This window comes from Pseudopipra pipra, chromosome W (genome assembly GCF_036250125.1).
Source record: "Pseudopipra pipra isolate bDixPip1 chromosome W, bDixPip1.hap1, whole genome shotgun sequence".
Classification (NCBI taxonomy): Eukaryota; Metazoa; Chordata; class Aves; order Passeriformes; family Pipridae; genus Pseudopipra; species Pseudopipra pipra.
In genome coordinates this window covers 34,467,446-34,484,424 of record NC_087580.1, presented here as the reverse complement: position 1 = coordinate 34,484,424, position 16,979 = coordinate 34,467,446, and the positions used below count along the sequence as shown (strand labels likewise).

General features: G+C 55.2%; 1 protein-coding gene across 1 annotated transcript in view; it reads right to left on the bottom strand.

The window, feature by feature from the left end:
- Positions 1-4,644: 4,644 nt before the first annotated feature.
- The window catches only part of LOC135405001 (zinc finger protein 420-like), a 44,492-nt gene continuing 32,157 nt past the window's right edge, over positions 4,645-16,979 (bottom strand). Inside the window, exons 2-4 of the mRNA XM_064639722.1 lie at positions 6,956-7,309; positions 5,102-5,302; positions 4,645-4,933 (exon numbers count right to left, since the gene is read on the bottom strand). Of these exons, the coding sequence (XP_064495792.1) occupies positions 4,645-4,933; positions 5,102-5,302; positions 6,956-7,309 (844 nt within the window). The remainder of the gene's footprint in view (positions 4,934-5,101; positions 5,303-6,955; positions 7,310-16,979) is intronic.

The window sequence follows — 16,979 nt, the reverse complement described above, 5'->3', positions numbered from 1 at the left end:
AACTGCAGAAACTACAATACCTATTTCCTATGTCCTTATGCTCACATGTGCATATGCCTGTCACAATATGTAGTCAAATCACAATTACTATGGATATTAATTATGTGTCAAACTCTGGGGTTTATTAATTGAGACAGGGAAGCAGATATGTTTCTGAATGTTAGTTCTTTCTCTGTGTCCATTCAATCCCATACATTCAATCTCAAGCCCTGCACTCACACAATATACTGGGAGTGTTTTAAGATGGCTTTTAATTGAGCCAAAGAGGAAGAAAAAAATTAGTTCAAACCTTGCACCAGAGCCAAAAAGACATGTGCCCCAATTTCACTGAAATGCATCTACTCTAAGAGGCTTATCTAAACTAATCATTCAAATTAGCTGTAAGAAGGTACATTCAAGACAGTTCCTTTGGGGAGGTTGGGGGGGACAAAGCATTCACAAAAAAAAAACCAAAAAACACCAAAAAAAGCCCAACCTAACACTCAACTTATCATCTCTTTATATATTTTATAAAAAACGTGCCACTGTAGTAAAAGCTGTAGAAACTGCATTCTTATATTTCTGAAGCTATCTTGCACTATACACAGCGCGCTGATCTATAAACCATATCTGAAAGGGGACCCTCTCCTGTTTATTTTCTGTTATTTACCCCGGAACATCACAGTGGGTTTTCCCTGCGCCCCCTTCCCAAACTGTGCTCCCCCCAGCCAGGCTGTTTGCTACTTCCCGTCTCATTTCAGCACCGTGCGATCGCCGCCATTCCCTTTTCCTGCCTGGCTCAATTCCCCCCAGCCCTGCACTGTGCAGGCAGTAAGGACAGCGAGTGGGCAGCTCCCTCTAGCACACTGTCACCTCCCGAGCAGCCTCTGCGCCGCTGCGGCCGGGGCGATGCGGTCCCTGCTCTTCCTGGCGGTGCAGGGAGAGCGGCTCCGGCAGGCAAAGTTCTCCCCAGTCCATGTGCACCCAGCCTTGGAACAAAGCCTTGGAAATCTTTTATCCATACACGGGATGACTGGAACCATCACTTACATCAGGGTTATCTCTACGTGCTGTCTTTATGCCCTCTGACATCTAATGCATGGTTTTTAAAACAACAGATGAAAGGGGTTGCACTTCTTAAAGGTGCAAGGAACACTCAATTCAACCCTCACAGTTGAATAAATAACACTACAATAAATACTGACATCAGAAAAACATCTATTTTAAGTCCTGGAAACCAGAAAAGGGACTTTCCACGTGGGTGTCCTGTCATCCAGAACTAGAAGGGAAGAATTCAATAGAATAAAGAAGTCTATAAGTGTTCTGTCCAAGATCAAGGTGAGATTCTCTCTCTTCTAACATTTCACTGACCTAGGAAGCAAGAATTTGGCACAGAATTAATACCGGAGAAAAATGAGACCAGTGAAAGATCCTGAGCTCAGGAGAACCTGACTGTGCTGGGGAATCAGAGCTTTCACCCTGGGAAATGAACTGCTCTGAAAGAGTGGGAAGAAACCAGGAACAAAGGCTGAGTTCAAATGCTCCAGAGTAAACAACTCCTTCCTCACCAAAAGGTCTGAGCTCCCCTTAACTCATCTCTCGACATCCATGGAAATAAAAGAGCCTGACCTTGAATCCAAGGGAAACAAATTCCAGGGCTTAAGCTGGAGCAAGGTGGGGGGGATGTGTCACTCCTCTATGACATCACATGCTCTCAGTGATGTCACATCCTTCCTGTGACATCACACCTACCTTATGACATCACATCCTCCCCATGACACCACATCCCCTCTATGACATCATGTCCTCCCCTGTGACATCACATCTGCCCTGTGACATCACATCCTCCCCAGGACATCGCATCCTTGTTGTGATATCAAGGCTCCTCTATGATGTCACATCCATCATATGACATCACATCTCTCCTGTGATACCATATCATCCCTGTGACGTCTCATCCTCCCCTGTGACATCACATTGTCCCTGTGGCATCACAGCTCTGCTGTGACATCACATCCTTCCTGTATCTTATATCATCCCCGTGACATCACCACCTCCCTGTGACATCCCATGCTTGCCTGTGACATCGCATCCTCCCTGTGACATCACATCCTTCTTGTGACATCACATCCTCCCTGTGACATCACATTCTTTTTGCGACATTAAGGCCCCTCTATGACATCACATCCATCATATGACATCACACCTCTCCTACGATCTCCTATCATCCCTGTGACGTCACGTCCTCCGCATGCCATAAAAACTCCTTTATGATGTCACATTCCATCATATGACGTCACATCTCTAATGTGGTCTCATATAATCCCTGTGACATCACATCCTCCCTGTGACATCAGGTCCTCCCCTGTGACATCACACCCTTCCGGTGACATTACATCCTCCCCTATGACTTCACAATCATCATATAACATCACACCTCCACATGACATCACAGCTCCCCTATGACACCACATCTTTCTTGTCACATCACATCTCTCCTGTGATATCATATCATCCCTGTGATGTCACATCCTGCCCTGTGACATCATATCATCCCTGTGTCATCAAGGCTTCCCTATGATGTCACATCCATCATATGACATCACACATCTCCTGAGATATGATATCCTCCCTTTGCCATCATGGCATGCCCTGTGACATCACATCGTCCCCATGACATCTCAGCCCCCCCGTGACATCACATCCTCCCTGTTACATCACATTTTTCTTGTGACATCACAGTTTGCATATGACATCACACCCCCTCCTGTGACATCACATCTCCCATATGACATCACAACCATATGGCATCACATCTCTCTTATGACGTCACATCCATCATATGACATCACACCCTACCTGACACGTCGCACCTGCCCGTGACATCACATCCTTCATGTGACATCACATGTCCCCTATGACATCACAGCCACCATATGACATCACATCTCCCCTATGACAGCACGCCTACCTTGTGACATCACATCCTTCCTGTGACATCATATCTCCCCTATGAGGAGATGTGATATCCATCATATTCTGGGATAATGCAGGACCACATGAAATCAAAGGAATTCTGGGACACTGTCGAACCTCCTGCAACCAAGGGTTCCTGGTGACATGTGTGTCCTCCTGGAACCAAGGGAGCCCAGAGATATTTCTGAACCTCCCAGAATCCAGGGGCCATTGGGACCCTGCAGAACCTCCTGCATTCAAGTGCTCCTTGTGAAACTGCAGGCTCTCCTGGAACCCAAGGATTCCTGGAACACTGCAGAGCTCACGGAACCAAGGGGCCACTGACCCACTGCAGCTCCATCTGAAGCACAAAAGACCCTGGGACAGTGGGAAATTTCCAAGAATCCAAAGGGCATTTGGGGACTGCAGGGCCTCATGGAACTAAAGGAACCTTTGGAGACTGTGGAAGCTCATGGAATCCAGGGGCCATTGTGACATGTGGGGCCTCCTGGAAGCAAAGGAACCCTGAGAATTTTTATGGGAAAAAGTTAAGGCAGGAGCTGCTGCTCTCAGTTAATTCAGATCAACAAGGAGTGTTTTGGCCTTGACTGGTGTTTTCCATCCAGAGAGTGCTGTTTGCCAAAGTGGAAACCACTTGGAATGCTCTGCATGGCAGCCTGTGTTTTTGTCTGGTGGCTGAACACAGCCAGCACATGAGGGGAGGGGAATGTGTGGGATCAGGGCACTGCTTTGGGGCCATGCTGGGAATTCCAGTGGACTAAAAGACAAAGCCCAGGTGCTGTTTCCAAAGGAACCCCAATGAAAGGGGGACACCGGAAAGATGGGCGGACAAGTCCCGTAATGGAACTCTGTGTGTGCAGCCTCATTTTCTCCTTCAGCACTCACAGGAGAGGGGGCAAAAAGTGGGGGTTGGGCCCCCAAAACTGTTCAGGTGGAAAATTGGAGACTGAGGGGACAATGGGAAAGTGGGAGGAACAGGGAGACGGGTGGAAAAGGGGAGGTGGTCTGGCAGGCCTGATGGCCCCATGGGGGTCTTTGGGCACAGGGGAGTTGGCAATGGGTGGTGGCCCCCCTGAGCTCCCAACTTACTCTGGGGTTCTGGAGGCTGCTGGATCCAATCTCAGCCTTGGGACAACTGAAACAACAGTTTCAGTTTAGAGAAATTAGAGAGGTGTAAGTGAACCACTTTTGTCCCCAAGGTTTTAATGATGGCAAATAAATCTATTGATTTATTTAGGGTTCCAAATGACCAGACAAAAAATCTTCATCAGAATTATTTACTGCACAAGACAAACACTAAAACTACCAGGAGTACAGGATAAGATAGGACAGTGCTCTACACTAAAGCAATTGTTGAAGCAATTCTACTCAAGCTGGCACAAAGTAATAATTCTTAATTGGAGATGGATGGAACTCCCCCAGACCAATGCTCGTGGGGAGATCTCTGCTCTCAACCTCCAGCAGTGACCTTGGGGGGTCCCCAGCCAAGGCAGGAATCTCCACACACCCCCCAAGAAGGGTTCTGTTGGAAGAACGTGCCTCTGTTAAAGGGGACTGGCCCTTTGTGGTCAAAAGGGATGGACTGACAGTCACTGGACTCCAGGGGTTGCCTCAACACCAGGGGCTTCATTAGGGGTGGAAGCAGCGGCCGAAGCTCTTCCTGCAGTCGGGGCACTGGTAGGGCTTCTCTTACCGGTGGGTCCGTTGGTGTTTGGTTAAGACACCAATCTGGGTGAATCTCTTCCCACACTCCCCACACTTGTAGGGCCTCTCCCCGGTGTGGATGCGCCGGTGGGTGACAAGATGGGATTTCTCCTTGAACCGTTTCCCGCAGTCGGTGCAGCAGAAGGGCCTCTCATCCCTGTGCGTCCGCTCATGCGTGTAGAGATTGCCCCTGGTTGGAAACCTCTTCCCACATTCCAAGCACTTGTAGGGCCGTTCCCCAGTGTGGATGCGATGGTGTTTGCGGAGGGTGGAGCTGTGACTGAAGCTCTTCCCACATTCCCTACACGTGTAAGGACATTCTCCAGTGTGGATGTGCTGGTGGGAACGAAGGTGAAAGCTCCGGTTGAAGCTCTTCCCACATTCCTCACATGTGTACGGCCGTTCCCCACTGTGGATGCGCTGGTGGGTGCAGAGGTGGTACCTCCGGCTGAAGCTCTTCCCACATTCCTCACACTTGTAGGGCCGTTCCCCGCTGTGGATGCGCTGGTGGGTGCGGAGGTGGTAGTTCTGGCTGAAGCTCTTCCCACATTCTCCACACGTGTAGGGACGTGCCCCAGTGTGCATGTCCTGGTGTCGGAGCACGTGAGAGCTCTGACTGAAGCTCTTCCCACATTCCAAGCACCTGAAGGGCTTCTCTCTGCTGGGAGGCTGCTCAGGGACCACCAGGTCAGAGCTCTGGCTCAAGCTCCAGCTGCCTTCCTGGCACAGGCTGGCTCTTTCCTCCTCAGAGCACCCTGGGATGGCTTTGGAGCCCCTCCTGCGGGGGGATCTCCGGCCCTTTTCCTCCCCGCTGCCTTCCTGCACCGTGGAGCCCTTCAAAACGGCCTCTCCCACCAGGGTCTCACGGGGGGATTTGTCCTCCGGGCTCTCCATCCTCAGCTCGGGGCCTGGGGCAGGAAGCAAGAAGGACAGGCAGGGGATTTGCCTCCGGCCCACAGGGAAGGCCAAGGACATCCCCCCAACTCCAGCCCCGGCAGGACGGCGGCGCCAGCGGGGTTGTCCTGCAGCCGGGGCCATGCTCGGCTGACAGAGCCAGCACAACACCCGCCCAAAGGGACACTGACTTCCTCCTCACCTGCCTGGGGGGCCCAAGGCATCTTCCTCTTCCTCACAGCCTCCTCCTCCATCCGCCCAAGCTTTGGGAAGGACAAATCCTGATGGGGGGGAAAACAAGGGCTGAGCGCGTTGGCTTGGGGGTTCCTCCTAGAACTCACTGGGCGTCTTGTGTCCATAAAACCCTCCAAAATACCAAGATTCAGGCAAAAAAAACCCCAGAAATAGCAAGAAGACACTCGCCCCCCCAAACTGCAAAAAGTTAGAGTTAAACCAAAAAATACTCCAAACTATGAACATGCAGCCCAAAAAAATTCTCCCAGAAGTTCCCCATCTCTGTTCTCTTCCCTCTGGGGTTCAGAGGGTCACCCCTGACTGACCCTCTGACTCCTCTGTGGTGTTGGGGGTCCCAAGGGTCCCTTCTCCTCTGACTCTCGCCTTTGGGTGCACGTTCCCAGACATTCCTCCTCTCCAGGTTCTCCACTTCATTGTCCCAGGGATCCCAGGGGTCCCCACTGTCCAGGCTTCCCCTTCTCCGTGTCCCCCATTTCAGGCTCCCAGGGGTCCTGAGGCTCCTCCCTCTCCGTGCTCCCCCCTCCAGGCTGCCAGGGGTCCCCCAGCTCTGCCCTCCACACTCCGCAGCTCCCGGGCTCCACACCCACCCCCGGCACTCCCAGGGGGCCCCAAACCCGCTGTGTCCCCCCCCCCGGCACCGGGCTGACAATGGAGCCGGCGGGGCCTGACCCAGCAACACCAACCCCCATCGCAGGGGGGGACCCACACAAGGGCCTGCTGTGCCCAGGGCAACCAAACAGCCCCACAGGTGGGGGTACACCAGAGGCTGCCCCAGGGCAATGAGAGCAGGGAGCGGATTAGGCTCCCTGACACGTGGGCGGGCTCTGGGTTCAGCCTGACCAGGGGCAGTTTGGCACCAACAGCACGGCCCCAACCGCTGGCTCAGCACAGGGGGCCCGAGCTCCCCCATCTCCAGGCTCTCAGGGCTCTCTAAGCTCCCCCCTCTCTCCAGCCTCCCCCGCTCTCCAGGGAACAAGGTATGGGGACAATAAGGCACCCCCACTGCACATCCACTCCCACTCTCCCTCCCTCCCTCCTCCCCCTACCCCCCTTTCCCACCCCTTCTTCGAGCTGTTCTTCTGTGTGGATGTGCTTGTGCCGGATCAGGTGGGAGCTGTGGCTAAAGCTCTTCCCACACTCCCCACACTTGTAGGGCCTCTCCCCGGTGTGGATGCGCCGGTGGGTGACAAGGTGGGAGTTCTGCTTGAAGCCCTTCCCACAGTCGGTGCAGCGGAAGGGCCTCTCATCTGTGTGCGTCCGCTGGTGCACGACGAGATCTGAGCTGGTCCGACACCTCTTCCCACACTCCCCACACTTGTAGGGCCGTTCTCCAGTGTGGATGCGTTGGTGGGTGCGGAGGGTGGAGCTGTCCCTGAAGCTCTTCCCACATTCCCCACATGAGTAGGGTCGTGCCCCAGTGTGGATGTGCTGGTGCTTGAGGAGGTCACAGCTCTGCCTGAAGCTCTTTCCACATTCCAAGCATCTGAAGGGCTTTTCTCTGCTGGGAGGCTGCTCAGGGACCACCAGCTCAGAGCTCCGCCTCAAGCTCTGGCCGCCTTCCTGGCACAGGCTGGCTCTTTCCTCCTCAGAGCACCCTGGGATGGCTTTGGAGCCCCTCCTGCGGGGGGATCTCCGGCCCTTTTCCTCCCCGCTGCCTTCCTGCACCGGGGAGCCCTTCAAAACGGCCTCTCCCACCAGGGTCTCACAGGGGGATTTGTCCTCCGGGCTCTCCGTCCTCAGCTCGGGGCCTGGGGCAGGAAGCAAGAAGGACAGGGAGGGGATTTGCCTCCGGCCCACAGGGAAGGCCAAGGACATCCCCCCAACTCCGGCCCCGGCAGGACGGCGGCGCCAGCGGGGTTGTCCTGCAGCCGGGGCCATGCTCGGCTGACAGAGCCAGCACAACACCCGCCCAAAGGGACACTGACTTCCTCCTCACCTGCCTGGGGGGCCCAAGGCATCTTCCTCTTCCTCGCAGCCTCCTCCTCCATCCGCCCAAGCTTTGGGAAGGACAAATCCTGATGGGGGGAAAACAAGGGCTGAGCGCATTGGCTTGGGGGTTCCTCCTGCCCAAGTCCATCTCTAGAACTCACTGGGCATCCTGTGTCCATAAAAACCTCCAAAACACCAAGATTCAACCCAGAAAAACCCAAACCACCGAGATTCAGGCAAAAAACCCCTCAGAAACAGAAGGATGAACCCCTCCCCCTAAACTGCAAAAAGTTAAGATTCAGCCAAAAAATACTCCAAAATATGAAGATTCAGCTCAGAAAAAGGTGTTTAATTGGGAGGATGAGGGAAGTGAGGTCATTTCATGGGGACTTGATTGAGTTGCTATATGTTAATCAAAAGCTGTATTACTGTAGTGTAACTTAAAACTCTCCAGGGCTTTTCCTCGAGGTTCTCTGGCCCCCTACTAGTTCGGGGCTGTTTCTCTAAACCACCAAACCACGTGTGCCAAACACTGTGGTTGGTCAGTGCCGACTGGGGGAGCGGGCACTCGGTGAGGGGATGAGAAAACTGCACCGGGAGCTGGGCTGAAAGAGGCTTCAGCACCACTTCTGATGGCCCAGGGGCAGCATCTGGCTTCTCCCAAACAGAGAGAGGGCACTTGTTCCTCTGCAGGGAGTCAAAGGCAGGAGGGTGACTCCTGCTGCATGGATGGAATGGCAGAGGATCCCTTGGGTCCCAAAGATAGATCAGCACTTAGGGATACAAATTTCTCTGCAAAGTCTGCAGTCAGTCTCCTCTCCTCTGGAGAGGAGATTGTGGCCATGGATGGGATTGCAGAGGCTCCCTCAGGCCCCCAGAAGGAATCAGCAACCAGGAAGAGACACAAAATGCCCTCTAAAGAGTTCGGGGGAAGTGTCCTGTAGGGAGGATAAAGTGTCACCCCACCAGGGTGGGGCTGGCAAGTGGGAGGCTGCTCCAGGGGTCTGCAAGAGGCCTCGTGCTCTGCTCGGCCCCACCACTGCCTGGTACCAACACCCCCAGCTGCCCCCGGCCCTGGGCAGCTCTGCTGCCACAGGCTGTGCCGTCACCGTGGCCCTGCAATGGCCCTGCCTGTCCCTCCCCCGTGGCCCTGCCCGTGGCCCTGTCCCTTGGCTCTCTCTCTGCCAGCTCAGTGTGGGGCACACGGGCTGGGGGTCCCTCCCAAGCCCCCCGGGCAGCCGGCGTTGGCTGGGGGGATGTGAGGGCTGGGCCTGCTCAGCACAGCCCCGGCCTCGTGCCCAGCGCCTCTTTCCTGACCCACACAAGACCTTCCCGGTCCCCCAGGGCTCCCCTGCTGCTGCCTCTGCTCCTGGCCCTGCCTTTGCTGCTCCCTTGGCTGGGGCAGCGGCTGCAGGGGGGGGATGGCAGCAGCTTCAGCTCCACGGCACTTCCTGGGGGGAGCTCAGCCCAGGGGGACGGGCAGGGACCTGATGGGGATGGACAGGGGCCCAGCAGGGACAGCCAGGGCCTGCAGGGGAAGGCACAGGGACAACCTGGACCCCCACACTGACAGGGCTCTCTCTGCTCCTCCTTGCAGGTTCTGTGGCCAGGCACAGTTTGTGTTCCTGGGTGCCCACCATCTCAGCACTTGGAGACGCTCAAATCAGCGCCCGCAGCTCTGCAGCAAAGCCCCAGCTCACCTGGCACACAGGGGATGGACACAGCACCTGCTCAGGGATGGGCATTCACAGCTTCATCTGTTTTTTCCCACCACGGGGCTCTCCTTCCTCAGCAGCACCTCTGCCTTGCACTTATTCTCAGCCTCACCTCAGGGCCTGGGCTCAAGGATAGGAACCTGCAGGGAGGGGACATCATGTGCAAGCTGAGGGCTGCCTGCTTGCACTGGCCTCTGGGCTTCTTTCTCCTTCTACAACCAGCCCAGAACTCAGCCTGCTTTTCTAACACCACACATTTACAGACTAACCTTGGAGATAGATATGGACAGACATCTCTATCACCCTGGGGATAGAGCCTCAAGCATGTGCTGCCACAGGAATGGCAATCAGAGAATCACAGAATCAGCGGGGTTGGAAAAGACCTCCAAGATCATCAAGTCCAACCCTGGATCCAACCCCGCCGTGCTTCCCAGACCATGGCACTGATGCCACATCCACTCTCACCTCCAACACCTCCAGGGACACTGACTCCACCCCCTCCCTGCCCAGACCATTCCAAGGCCTGATTACTCTCTCAGCAAAAAATTCCTTCCCAATATCCAACCTAAACCTCCCCTGGCACAGCTCAAGACCCAGCCCTCTTGTCCTACTGCTGCTTCCTGCCAGAACAGCCCCACCCCCACCTGGCTCCAACCTCCTGGCAGGGACTTGCAGACAGTCAGGAGGTCTCCCCTGAGCCTCCTCTTCTCCAGCCTCAACACCCCCAGCTCCCTCAGCCTCTCCTCACACCACTTGTGCTCCAGAGCCCTCCTGCCTTCCAGCACATCAACACACCCCCAGCTTGGTGTCAGCTGCACATTTGCTGATGAAATGCCTGGTTCTGCATCTGCTGAAGATGCTCAAGGGGCAGCAGGACCAAGTCAGGGGCCTGGGAGGGGCTGGAGGAGCTGGGGAGGGGCTTTGGGGATTGGGGGTACAGACCAGTACTGACCAGTACAGACCAGGACAGACCAGTACCTCCTCACTGCTCCCCAGATCTCTCCTGGAGCTGGGCCACTCTGTCCTGGGACACCTGAGCCCCCCCAGTGCCCTCCCAGTACAGCCCAGTACCCCCAGTACAGCCCACTGTGTTCTTGTCCCAGGGTGCCGGGTGATCCCTCTTTGAGGGGGTTGGAAGGGATTTGAGGGGGGGCTGGGGGAGATTTGGGGGGATCTGGGGGTGTTTGATTGGAATTTGGGGGTTTTGGGGGCCTTTGGGTGCATTTGGGGGAATTAAAAGGTCTTTGGGGCACTGGGGGGTCAAAGGGATCTGTAGGAGGAGAGGATTAAATTTAAAGGGGTGTTGGGGGATATTTGAGGGGGCTAATGGGGCCCTGGGGGGAGAGGAGGGTCAGCACCACCAGCTTGCGATGCTGCAGTTCGGTGTTAAACCCAACCCTGAGACCCCCCTGGTGTCCCCAAGACCCTCTTGGTGTCCCCAGTTCCCTCCTTAACACCTCAAGACCCCCCTGGTGTCTCCATTTCTCGCAGGGCCTCCCCACGGCCCCAATTCCCCCTTGACACCCCCAATTCCCTTGTCCACAAATCCCTCCCAACTGTCTCCAAACCCCATCCCTGATGTCCCAAATTCTGCATCTCACCCCAGGACCACCCTGGACACTGACCCCAAAAACACCCCCCCCACACACACACACTCACAGAAAGGCCAAAGGCATCTGGGAATATGTTGGGGACAGCTGAGGGGCTCTGAGGGGCACTGGGTGATTACTGGGGGATACTGGGACACACTGGGGGAAACCAGGGAGCACTGGGAGGGACTGGGGGGAACTGAAGAATGCTGGGAGGGCACTGAGAAGGACTGGGGAGTTACTGGGGGATTACCAGGACACACAGGGGGACACTGGCAGGTTACTCGGCCATACTGGGGGTTACTGGGTGCTCACTGCAGGATCACTGGGCCATACTGGGGGGCAGTGGGAGTCACTGGGACACACTGGGTAGTCACTGAGGGGGTTACTGGGCTGTACTGAGGGTCACTGGGAGGTCACTGGGATATACCGGGGGCACTGGGATCCCCTTACCCAGATGTGGTACATCTCCTCCCCCGGATTTGGGGAGCATCCCTAGGACCCCTCCCTTGGGGCCTGGAAGATCCCCTGAACCCCACTGCTGGGCTTTAGGGGACCCCCGGGCCCCCCTCCCTGTGGGGTCTCTGTGTGCTGAGTGTTGGGGGTCTCTGGGGTTCGGGGGGGTCACTGGGATCCCAGTTCCCTGGGGTCGGTCCACCAGGCCGGCAAGGGCGCTGTGGTGGGAAAAGTAATGGCGGATCGCGCACAGCCTCATGGGAGTTGCAGTTTCCTCATGAGTACTCCGCCGGCGCGCCTGCGCAGTGCAGCCAGGGCGCTCGATCAGCCCCCCACCCCCTCCGCGGCTTCCAGGCCTCGCGCTCTGCCCTTCGGGAACCCCCGAACCCCTCGGCTAAACCCTCCCGAGCCCTCCAGCCTTTCCACCCACACCCGCGCTCCCCGCAGCCCCCGGGGGGATCCCCGGAGCCCCGCTCTCCCGCAGGCCCCGCCAGCTCACAGTGCAGCACGGAGCCAGCGCCATCTTTGCTTCCCGGAAGCAACCACGGCGCTCTGCGCGCGCACCGCCTGTACAGAGCCCCCGCCCCCTCCGCCCTCCGCCCGCCGCGCTCCCGTCAGGAATGTTCGCACGGGCGGTGCCGCAGCGCCCTCAGCCTGAACTGAACCTGGTTTTACCTCATGAAATCTTTGATCTCTGGTAGCCAAGCCCCTCTTTCCTTCCCCAACTGTCTTGTCCTTTGGGGGGGGTCATAGCGGCCCTTTGCACTTGAGCGGACTGAGGTTTCTACCAGAAAGGGCCAGTCCCCTTTCCCAGGGGCAGCTTCTTCCAACAGAACCCTTCGTGGGGGTGTGTGCAGATTCCTGCCTTAGCTGGGGACCCCCCCAGGGTCACTGCTGGAGGTTGAGAGCAGAGATCTCCCCATGAACGTTGGTCTGAGGGAGTTCCATCCATCTCTAATTAAGAATTATTGCTTTTTTGCCAGCTTGAGTAGAATTGCTTCAACAATTGCTTTAGTGTAGAGCACTGTCCTATCTTATCCTGTACTCCTGGTAGTTTTAGTGCTTCTATTGTACAGTAAATAACTGTAATGAAGATCTTTTGTCTGATCATTTGTAACCCTAAATAAATTGATTTCTATCAATAGATCTGATTTACCATCATTAAAACCTGGGGGACTAAAGTGTTTCAGTCACACCTCTGTAATTCCTCTAAACTGAAAGTGTTGGCATAACCCAAGGCTGAGATTGGATCCAGCAGCCCCCAGCACCCCACAGTAAGTTGGGAGCTCAGGGGGCCATCCCCCTTTCCCAGCCCCTCTGTGCCCAAAGACCCTCATAGGACCATCTGACCCACCAGACCACCCCCCTTTTTCCATGCTTCTCCCTCTTCCTTTCACTTTTCCATAGTCCCCTCAATCCCCCCCCCGGATTACTCTGGGGGTCCCAACCCCCATTTTTCCCTCCTCTCACATCTTCCACATCATTTCCCCAATCCCCATCTTCATCCAACTCAATTTGGGGTCCCAGTACCCCAAAAAAAGGGGTTAGGTGGGGTCCTGGATGGGCTCTGAGTATGTTTGAGGGGTTCTCCAGGGCCTGTGTGCAGGTTTAGGGGGGTCCCAGCACCTTTTGGGGTGAGCTGGGTGCTTTACTGAGGGGCAGGTGCCCCACCAAGACCCTCCCAGAGCGGGTTTACACAGGGGGAACACAGGGAGTTCCCCATTCTCAATCCATCCCGGGGCCAGTTCTGCCCCCCCCCAAACTCGGCTCCACCCCCTGGGATTCCCCCAAGCTCCTCCCCCACTGCTCCCTCAATAACCAGGACTGGGGAGAACTGGGAAGCTTTACTGGGATCACTGGGAGCAGCCAGGCAGAGGCAGAGTGGCAGCAGGGGAGGGGGGGGACACACGACCCCCCCAAAATCCTCACGGGGATGGAGGGGGTCCAGTCTGGGCCTGAGGCCCTGGGGAGGGGCTGCGGCCGCCGCCGGCTCAGGAGCTCTGTGGGGAGAGAAAAGGGGGTGACACCGGGGTGGGGGGACAGGGGGGACACCGGGATACACCGAGACCCGGACTGGATCCAGTGGGACCAGAACTGGGGAACAGGGATCATACTGGGAGCACCTGGCAGCATGTTGGAGGCAACTGGGATATACTGGGAGTGACTGGAACCACAGTAGGGGTGACTGGGAGCAACTGGAACCACACTGGGGGCAACAGGGATCATACTGGGAGCAGCTGGGCCCCTACTGGGGTCATACTGGGATCATACTGGGAGTGACTGCAATAATCCTGGGAGTGTGTGAGAGGGACTGCAGCCATACTGGGGATGAGTGGGATCAAACTGGATTTGTACTGGAAGTGTCCGGAAGTTACTGGGATCATACTGGGAGGCACTAGGACCCCATTGGGGGTGACTGGGAGTGGCTGTGAGCAACTGGGATCATGCTGGAAGCTACTGGGAGCAACTGGGAGTGAGTGGGACCACACTGGAGGCAACTGGGATATACTAGGAGAGACTAGGAGTGACTGGAATCATACTGGGAGTGACTGGGAGCGTAGTGGGACTGACTGGGAGCATGCTGGAGGCAACTGGGATATACAAGGAGTGGCTGGGAGTGACAGGGTTCATACTGGGAGGGACTGGAACCATAGTAGGGGTGAATGGGAGCAACTGAAACCCTGCTGGGGGCAACTGGGATCCTACTGGGAGCAGCTGGGCCCCTAGTGGGGTCCTGTTGGGGTCTTACTGGGAGTGACTACAATACTACTGAGAGTGTGTGAGAGGGACTGCAGCCATACTGGGGATGAGCAGGATCAAACTGGATTAGTACTGGAAGTCTCTGGAAGTTACTGGGATCCTACTGGGGATGACTGGACTCATACTGGGATCATACTGGGAGCAACTGGGACCATGCAGGGGGCAAATGGCATCCTCCAGGGAGTGACTGGGAGTGACTGGGGCCATACTGGACTCAGACTGGGAGTCCCTGAGAGTGAAAGGAACCATCCTGGGGGTGGCTGGGAGCAACTGGGACCACCTTGGGGGCAACTGGGATCCTATTGGGAGTGACTGGCAGTGACTGGGATCATAGTGGGAGTGACCAGCACCATACTGGAATTATAGTGGGAGTGACTGTAAAGGACCAGGATCAAACTGGGAGTGACTGGAACTACGCAGGGGGGAACTGGGAGCCAGTGGGGCCAGGCTGGAAGCCAACTGGGAACATCCTTGGAGCAACTGGGATCCTGCTGGAAACAACTGGGAGTAACTGGGAGTGACAGGGTGCATGCTGGAGGCAACTGGCATAAACTGGGATTGACTGGGATCATCTTGATGGAAACTGGAACCATCCTGGGGCAAGTAGAAGTAACTGGGTGTGACTATGAGCATGCTGAGGGCAACTGGGATATACTGGGAGTGTCTGCAACCATCCTGGGGGTGACTGGGACCACATGGGGAGCGACTTGGACCATGCTGGGGGCAACTGAGAGCAACTGGGAGTGACTGGATCTACAGTGGGGCAACTTGGATTGACTGGGACCATACTGGGGGAAGACTGGGATCATACTTGGATTGACTGGATCTATGCTGGAGGCAACTGGGACAAACTGGGGGCAACTGCAATCATACAGGGATCATACTGGGATCAGACGAGGATCATACTGGGAGCAACTGGGTCTGTGCTACAGGCAACTGGGAGCAATTGGGATTACACTGGGAGGAACTGGGAGCTACTGGGACCTTGCTGGGGACAACTGTGAGCAACTGGTATCACACCGGGAGGAAGTGGGAGCAACTGTGACCATGCTGGGCACAACTGGGATCATATTGGGAGCAACTGGGCCCACAGTGAAGGTGGCTGGGGTCATACTGGGGGTGACTGGGAGCATTCTGAGGGCAGCTGGGACCATGTTGGCACAACTCATCACTGGTTGCCAAAGTCATCACATACCTAAAATAAACCTGAAACTCTGCTTTTCAGTTAACCTGCTGGCTTGCAGTCAAATTATCAGACAGTGCAATTACAAACTACTAGAAAAGGATCAAACTGCATTCAGCAGGTGTTTTTTGGAAAAAATCCTAAAATTTCCTGGTGTTGCCAATCAAAACAGCTGTTTAAATTACACTTTTATGAATCCCAAAAATCCAATGAGATTGAAGAAGCTCTTGGTAAAAGACAACCTGCTGGCATATCTAAATCATCTTTTGATTTGCTGCAACATTAGAAAACAGACATTAACTTGGAACTGGCAAAATCAGCATGAAAAATCTAATAGACTAATATGGGAGTTGGTTGTTGTGAGGAAAACAAAGTTTCTTGGTCTTCAGCTGATATTGCCAAAATGACAAATTTAAGTATCAACAACAGTATCTCAGAGGGACAGGCCAAGAGCAGGAAGGTGGCTGGGGAAGGGCCTGTGAGGTCCCTTCTCTCAGCAGGAGCTGATGACTCAGCCCGTGACTCATGGCTGGGCCAGGGGCTCTGCAGCTGCCCCTGCCCTGGCCTCTGACAGCCCAGCACAAGGCCCCTTTGGTTCAAAGAGGCCCTGCAGTGTCACAATGGCCTCTTGATTTTGTGAGGTCCCACAGTGTCCCAGGGCTCCCCTGATTCCATGAGGCCCCGCATGTCCCAGTGGCCACTTGCTTCCATGTGTTTCTGCAGTTGCCCAGGATTCCTTTTGTTCCATGAGGCCCCACAGGTCACAGTGGCCCTTTGATTCCATGAGGTTCTGCTGTGTTCCAGGTTTCCTTCAGTTCCATGTGGCCCTGACATGTCACAATGGACCCTTGATACCATGAGGGTCCACAATCTTTAAGGGCATTTTTGTTCCACGAGGCTCTGCAGTGTCCCAAGGACCACTTGATTCCAGGTGGTTGCTCAGTGTCACAAAGGCCCCTTGTTTCCACAAGGTTCTGCAGTGTCTCATTGTTCCCACTCTTCCATGAGGTTCTGCAGTGTCACATTGGCCCCTTCATTCCATGAGGTTCCACAGTGTCCCCGGATTCCTTTGGCTCCATGAGGCCCTGCACTGTCAGACTGGGCCCTTGATTCTCTGAGGTTCCACAGTGTAACAATGGCCCCTTGGTTCCCTGAAATTCCAAAATGTTTCTGGGTTCCCGTGGTTTCATGAGGGCCCACGTGTCAAATGGCCCCTTGGTTCCACGAGTATCCACAGTGTCTCAATTTTCCTTTGTCTCCATGAGGCCTTGGAGTGTCACAATGACCCCTTGGTTCCATGAATTCCAGAATGTCTTGGAGCTCCTTTGGTTCCACGGGGAGCTGCATGTCCCAGTGTTCCCTTGTTACCGGGATGTTCTCCACAATTCCTTTAGTTCCATGAGGCTCTGCAGTGTCACAACTGGCCCTTGACTCCATGAGGTTCCAAAAAGTCCCAGGGTTCCTTTGTCTCCATGAGGCCCTGTAGTGTCACAATGGCCCCTTGTTTCCATGAGGTTCCACAGTGTCCCAGGATTCATT